This window comes from Nematolebias whitei, chromosome 17, assembly GCF_014905685.2.
Source record: "Nematolebias whitei isolate Nwh7 chromosome 17, NemWhi1, whole genome shotgun sequence".
Classification (NCBI taxonomy): domain Eukaryota; kingdom Metazoa; phylum Chordata; class Actinopteri; order Cyprinodontiformes; family Rivulidae; genus Nematolebias; species Nematolebias whitei.
In genome coordinates this window covers 39,349,644-39,357,004 of record NC_056514.1, presented here as the reverse complement: position 1 = coordinate 39,357,004, position 7,361 = coordinate 39,349,644, and the positions used below count along the sequence as shown (strand labels likewise).

General features: G+C 45.9%; 2 protein-coding genes across 5 annotated transcripts in view; one reads left to right on the top strand and one right to left on the bottom strand.

The window, feature by feature from the left end:
* The window catches only part of LOC119424198 (KAT8 regulatory NSL complex subunit 1), a 41,191-nt gene extending 37,721 nt beyond the window's left edge, over positions 1-3,470 (top strand). Inside the window, exons 11-15 of the mRNA XM_037691674.1 lie at positions 854-978; positions 1,064-1,121; positions 1,273-1,385; positions 1,460-1,712; positions 2,097-3,470. Coding sequence (XP_037547602.1) covers positions 854-978; positions 1,064-1,121; positions 1,273-1,385; positions 1,460-1,712; positions 2,097-2,294 — 747 coding nt within the window. The 3' untranslated portion in view covers positions 2,295-3,470. The remainder of the gene's footprint in view (positions 1-853; positions 979-1,063; positions 1,122-1,272; positions 1,386-1,459; positions 1,713-2,096) is intronic.
* The window catches only part of mapta (microtubule-associated protein tau a), a 37,732-nt gene continuing 33,775 nt past the window's right edge, over positions 3,405-7,361 (bottom strand). For all 4 annotated transcript variants that reach the window (XM_037691670.1, XM_037691671.1, XM_037691672.1 and 1 more), the window contains one exon: positions 3,405-5,561. In XM_037691670.1, the coding sequence (XP_037547598.1) occupies positions 5,364-5,561 (198 nt within the window). In that variant the 3' untranslated portion in view covers positions 3,405-5,363. The remainder of the gene's footprint in view (positions 5,562-7,361) is intronic.

Here is a 7,361-nt window from a genome sequence, read left to right as displayed (position 1 = left end):
TCATGACATCATGACTTCATAACATCATGACTTCATAACATCATGACATCATGACTTCATAACATCATGACTTCATAACATCATGACTTCATGACATCATGACTTCATGGACGGCTTAAAATCTTAAGTTTTAATGAAGTTAGTTTTAATTAATCAGAACCTGGACTTTCTCCATATCTTAGTCTGTTATGAGTCTCAGGATGTTTTAGACTTTAAGTTTAATAAACAGATTAACTCTGTTCTGCAGAAAAGCTTCTTCCAGTTGAGACGGATAGTTGAGTCCATGTAGTCCGTGCTTCATTTCGACCCTAGATACTGTAACACTTCGTGTTGGGTCAGTCACGTCTCCAGCTCGTCCAAACTGCTGCAGCTCGACTCTTTAACAGGAACTCGTAGGTTTGATCATTTTTCACCAGTTCTGTCCTCCCTTCACTGGCTCCCAGTATAACCAGAATAGATTTTTAAATTCTCCCATTGACCTTTAAGTGACCTTGCACCCTCATCTCTGAACTACTTGAACCATTTGTTGTTTCTCTGCGCTGAGATCATGTGACCAGCTGCTTTTGGTTGAAGCTCAGAGATCAGACTTTTTCAGTCGTGGTCCTAAACTCTGGAACAACGGGGCCCCATTAAACAGGACACTTCACTTCCTGTTTTTAAATCTTTATTTTAAACTGTTTACTTTTAACACTGCGATCTGATTTAGTATTTTGTTTTTCTTTTGATGCTTTTAATTAAAAAAAATGTTAAATTACCGTCATTGATTTTTATTAAGCACTTTAATAACAGCTGCTGTTTTGAAATGTGCTTTATCAATAAAGTTTTTCACTTCCTGTTTGTGTCCGTCCTCCAGCTGCAGCCAATCAAACGGCGGCGAGGCGAAAGCTCCTTCGACATCAACAACATCGTGATCCCCATGTCTGTGGCCGCCACCACCCGGGTGGAGAAGCTGCAGTACAAAGAGATCCTGACGCCCAGGTAAGAACCGGGCCGAGCCTTGCCCCCCCCCCCCCAACTCTGGGTCCGGACCTGATCGAACCTGATCCTTTCTTCTTCCCGTCAGTTGGCGGTCGGTGGACATTTTCTCTCAGCCAATCACTGAAGAGGAGAACGAACGAGAGGCGAGTCCCCTTCCTGTTTGTGTTTATTAAATTATGACCTTCATCGTGACCTTCAGGTTGAATTATTAGAGGACTGCGACACCTGCTGGTTGAACTGAAAACGTCTTTTAACGATGTAAATGTTTTTTCTGCGTTTGTTGTGACCCTGCAGGTGGAGGACCTCTCGGAGGCAGCCTTCATCCAGCTCCACCAGCCCTACGAGGACCAGGAGCGGTCCCGCTGGACCTGGATGGCCCTGGCTCCGGCCAAGAGGAGGGGCAGCAGGTGAGTCCTGGTCCCTCCCCCGGATCCTCCGGGCTGGTTCTCTGCAGATCGTCTCTAAGACCTGCATCTTTCAGGTCCTATAAGTCTGTGGACGGGAGGACCACCCCCCTGCTGTACGGGACCAACCCTCCCACCCCCCAGCCTGCGTCCCCGGACCCCGGACACTATCCCTCGCTCCACGATTACAGCCACGTGCTGTCCCCCATGAGCCCGGCCAGCCCCGACGCCTCGTCCAACCCCCACACGCCGTGCTCCAGGGACTCGCACAGACTGCTGTCCAACGAGGACACGAGGTGCTCCACGCCGGACTTCACCTTCGAGGAACGGGTACGTAGGTCCAACTCTCTCTCTTTCTCTCCCCCCCCACCCAAGAATATGTCTGGTACCTCCTAAAAAAACCATTTCATCAACTTTAATGTGAGTCGAACTGAAACGATGTAAACAAAGACGAAGGTTTTACGAGATTCAAGATGGCCGCCTCAGCACAGAACGACTAAACCTCAGGGTGGTAGTAGCAGACAGTGATCCCCACCGCTCTGAGTGATGACACATCTAAAGGTCTTCATTTAAGATGGCGGCCGCAGCCAGACCTGCGGTCGTCACGATTAGCGACACGATGCTAACCAGGTTAGCAGCTGCAGTCAGAACCAGAACTCTGGACCTTCAGTTTACAAACAGGAAGTCTAAATCCAAGTTGTTGCTCGTTTTCAGACGGTGGCGCCGTGGGAGCGCCGTAGCTTCCCCATGCCGGAGGACCCGGCCCTGGAGCCCGACCCGGTGGTCCGACCCCGGGTGCGCAGCATCTCCGGCTGCCGAGCGGCGCCGTACGGCCGCCTGGACTCTGACGACTCGGAGCTGCCCTGCGACGACGACAGTGGGTCCAAACTCAGAAGCTCCACCCACCGATGAGTGACGGACAGCTGGGCGGGGCCAGCCCCGCCCACACGCAGCTCCTCCGGCATTAACGAGCAGAACCTGGACGCTGACTCGGATCTAAAATGGGTTCCTGTTGTTTGATATTCAAACACCAGAATAATTTCACAGTTTTTAGTGAACTTTATGGAGATAGAAGCCTTTCCCTTCACTTTGTCACAAAGAAAAAAAGCTAAGTGTAATTTAAAAAAGTATAAAACACGTTTAAAGAGTTCTGTAGTGGCTGAACGATGTACATGGGGGCTCCGTGGTGTTTCATACGTGGCGTGAAACTCGTAGCGCACGATGTAGCCGACTCCTCAAAACATGGCCAAAGGGTGTTTTCTATAGTTTGCTTGTAAATCCCCATGTACATTTTTAGTGGAGTGACAAACAAAAACAGGAAAACAATTTAAAAAAAAAAAAAAACCACCCCCTCTCCCCATCAGATCCAGGTCCATCTGACCCCCCTCCCACCACCAGAGGGCGCCTGAGCACTTCTCTCTAACTGCCAAGTCTCTTTCGCTTTTTGTTTCCATTCCTGTTTGTTTGTTTGTTTATTGCTCCTGTTGGTTCAGTAACATTTTTTATTTGTTTATGGAGTAAAATCATTCCTCCGGTCCGTTGTGGGGGGGCTCCTCGTTCAGATGGGGGGGCTCCTCCTTTTCGTTGCTCGCCTGGCAGAACGCTGCTGCATGTTGAGGAGAAACATTTAATCTGATCACAGTAATCCCAGCTAATCTCACCGGACGTGGCTGTAAATCAAACTGTTCCTGCTTTTTACTGAACTCCAAGTGTAGCAGCCGTCAGACGCTCAGGTCGTTCCTTCTGATCAGAACCGGGTCTGTCTCTGGCCCCGCCCCCTCCACTTTAAATTGCTATGCAAAAAATCAAAAACAAACAAAAAAATCTTTTGTTTCTCACCACAGCCATTCACTGTTCTTTTTTTTTTTTTGTAGTTCCAGATGTGGATGTTCCCGTCGGGTTGTTGCAGCAGTTAACCTAATCAAACAGCTGAGTTTCCTTTTTGTGTAAATAGTCCTATTAAAACATTTATGTTTAACTCGGCCCGCTGTCCCGCCTCAGTCATTGACCCACTCGACTCTTTGAAGCGTTTATTTCAAATACACAAACATCAGGAACCAGTTTCATTAACGGCACGAGAACAACCACCACATCTGTACAGCGTCAGAAAAACTCAACGGTGGAGGAAGTGTGACTTCCTGTCTACGGCTCGTTCGTCCTCCGTGCTACTAAAGAACTCTGCATGCAGATAACGACCCCCTCCCCCCAGAGGAGGGGGACACGAGACGACTGGGGGGTGGGGGCACACGTCTCACATGAAGAGCATGCAAGAAGCGTGAAAATCATCCGGTTTGTGTCAGAACGGGAAACGTTGTCTTTGGAGGACAGAATGATTGACAGCCAGGTTTTAAACGATCCACACATCAGTCGGCTCGACCGGAGCGATGAGCGCAACGTTCTGCTGCTCACTAGTTTAAATACTGTACACGTTAAGTCCTCGTGACTCGAGCTGTAAAAACCAAGAACACTGACAGTAGCAGGCACGATACAAACGTTTCATGTCAAACACGGGTCATAAATCCACAGAACACGGTTAGAGAACTGGCCCGGCACCGACCCGACTCCCCCAAGCAACACCTGGATCACCTGTAGGGGCGTCGCAGCGAGAAGACGAACGGAACAGCCAGTTCTTACAAAACGGTAAATAAACACTAAATTTACAGCACCCGTTTATTAAATGTAACAACCGGCTACGGTGGAAAACAAAAACAATTTGTAATTATAGAAGAAACTTCGGCTCGTCTTTGGCTGGTGACTGAACTTTAGAAGTGAACGTGTAAATATTTGCAATGTTTGGCTAATTATTAGCATTCCCAGGAACAATACAGCTGTTTATCATTTTCTAGCTAATGAGTCCATCCAGATGATGATGGCATTGATTACAGTACGCCAACAAGAAACTTTTCATCCAGAGGTTGTCATTAGCATTAGGCTAATTTCAGCTGATTCTTATCAGTGTTGGGCACGGTGTAGCTAACAGTGAAACTTGACTTCGTTTAGCCGATTGGCCTTTTTGCCAAATCTGGAAAGTTAGCGGACCATTTAGCTTCCGCTAACCAAGTCTGTGAAACTTTCATTTCATTCAGTTTATCCCAAATTTAAAATCTAGCATAGCATCTTTAGCATTTTGTGCCTGTTTACTCAAGAGCTATAGCTCTGACTTGGATTGGCCAAACTGCCAGAGATGACTCCGCCCACCTTCCAATTAAACCAGTTCAATCAAAGGTCAGCAGGTCTGGGTCAATTGCTTTCACCGTTAGCTTCTGCTAACTTTATTTTGCCTGTTTAGAATTAGCAAAGCTTCTTCTTGTTTCACTGTTGTGCTAACGGCGCGCCTCTTGAAGCGTCGGCACGTTTCGGCCCACGAGTCGCTGGCTGTTCGCCAACGTAAGCGAATGAGCTTCTACCGTTTTAACACGGCATGAAATGTACAATAAAAAGATTTAGTGTCATTTTAAAGGTATTCCAATGAACCGTTTGAACCAGAACGAAGCCAGGGGTGCGTGACGCGGGTCAGTCTGGACCGGTAGGCGGACTCGTCTCGCCGGCTCAGACTGAACCCCTTCAGCTTCTGGCTGCCGGGGACGACACGAAGCCAAACACTTTTTTCTGCTTTAACAGGAAATTTGCTACTTTTCTTTAAACCATTTTCTCCCAGAATCCCCCGAAACTTCCTTCAGATCAGAGCGCCTCCGTTTCCTCTTCTTCTGTGGTTAAATAAATAAAAACGCAGCGGACCCCCAGCAGGGGTCCCAAAGGGTTCACAGTCCGTGAGAGGAAACCGGGTCAAGAAGTGAGACTTTTGAAACGGTCACTACAAAAAGTTGAAGTGGAGAAAAAAACACATTTTGTCTAATCAGTTAATTTGTTTTCTAAGCCTCTAACGGTAAAAAGGTTAGTGGGTGAGCGGTGGAGGACATGAAGAGTCCGGTGACGGCGAGGAGGAAGGCGTCAGGACTGCGTGGTGCCGGCGGGGCGCGCTCACAAGCCCTGCTTGGCCAGAGAGGCGGACACCTGGTCGGCCAGCGTGGACAGCTGCGGAGAGTCGGCCATGTTGATGCTGCCGGAGGACGACACGGTGCTGAGCTGCTGCGGGGACTCGTCCAGGGACACGATCTCTGCGCCGTGGTCGGTGCGGGCCTTGGCCGTCTCACGGAAGCTCAGCTTGTGGCTCTCAATCTGCGGTCGGACCAGAGTCAACATTTTTATTAATATTTCATCTTTTATCGAAGACAAACCGCGTCCAGCAGGTTTATTTTAGTGGAGCAGCAGAGAGCGCCCTCTGCTGGACAACACGAGGAACAACAACAAGTTTAACAGGCTGAAATAACTTTATTAAATTAATCTTTAAATTATTTGAATCACCTCAAACTAAACTAACTTTTACATCTCCTCATATTTAATGTTCGTAAAATAAAATGTTTTAAAGGGAGTTCAGTTTTTTATTTTAGGGATTTAAAAAGTTTGTGTTTTATTAAAAAGTGGAATAATAATAAATCTCATGGTTCAACACAAAAGCAGTTTTTTGACAAATATTGTTTTATGTAATTGATGATAAAATAATTTTACAGAAAACATTTTTATTGTGATTGTATTATAAAATATTTTTCTGTTTGCGAGTTTATAAACTGATATTTAACTTTATTAAACGCTGACTCAGCACTCAGCTGTAGCTTCTGTTTGTCTTCGGCTACTTTTACCTTTTCAGCTACTGTCCTGTTAATCGTAGCTTTTAGCTCCTTTTTGCTAAATGTAGCATTTAGCATTTTTCCAACAGTTTTGCCGTTTCAGTTTTTACCTACCATTCGGCTACTTTCTGCTTTGGGTTTGGATTTCTTTAAGCTTTCAGTTGAATTTTAACTGAGGTTTTGTCAGTTTCAGGGTTTAGCTACTGTTTAGCTGTGGTTTACAAATTTTAGGTTTCAGTTTTCTATGTCAGCTGTAGTTTTTAAGCTACTGTTTAGCTAAGTTGTGCTAGATTAAGCTTTCACTAAAGTTTTGCCTATTGAATGATTTTAGCTATATTTAGCTTTTGATTGTTTCACAAATATTAGCTTTTAGAAACTGTTTTAGCTTACATTTACAGTTTAGCTGAATTTGGGTTTTCTCTTCAATACTACCAATTTTATCTTTAGCTGTGGTTTTACCAATTCTTTATTTTATCTACAGCTTTGCTACATTTAGCATTTGGCCATTGTTTAGCTACACTCGGCTTTTTGCTTTGCTATTGCTAATTTAATCAACAGTTTGGTCATTCTTAGCATTTACCTACAATGTTGCTACATGTAGATTTTAGCTATAGACTAACACATTTTAGCTTTTAGCTATGGTTTCACCTTTTCTACATTTAGCTTTTCTCTTGTAGATCATTTTAACCTTCAGATACTGTTCAGCTGATTTTAGCTCTAATAAAATTCTTCGGCTGATGTCTCAGCCTGGACTTTAACAGAGGTGACTGAAAGTCGGCCCTGAGGATAAACCAGATGTTTCGGCTGATACTCACGGGAGTCCTCAACCTTTATGAGGGGGTTCGTCAGGACGGGTGAGACGAGAGCTGAAGGGACTGTCTGAGGCGACTGGGGGGGGGAGACAGCGGGGGAGGGGATGGACGAGCTGCCTGAGGCGCTCCCCTCGGCATCCCTCGGCCGCTACAGAGGAGCCCCGGCAGAAAGAAATGAGGCAACAAAAACACACGATGGTTTCAACAGAAATAAACAAAAACAAACAAACAAAAGCAAAACATGAGAAAACAAAATCCAAACAAAAACAAGGAGAACGTCAGAAAACAAAAAACTGGATGGAGACGATGGAGGGAGCTGAAGATGGAGACCTGCAGCCTCAGAGGAGAGCCTTCAGCTGATGTTTGCCTGTAAACCTCTGGACTCTAGACCTTCAGCTGATGTTTGTCCGTTTACATCTGCAGACGACTAGACCTTCAGCTGATGTTTATAAACATCTGCAGATGACTAGGCCTTCAGC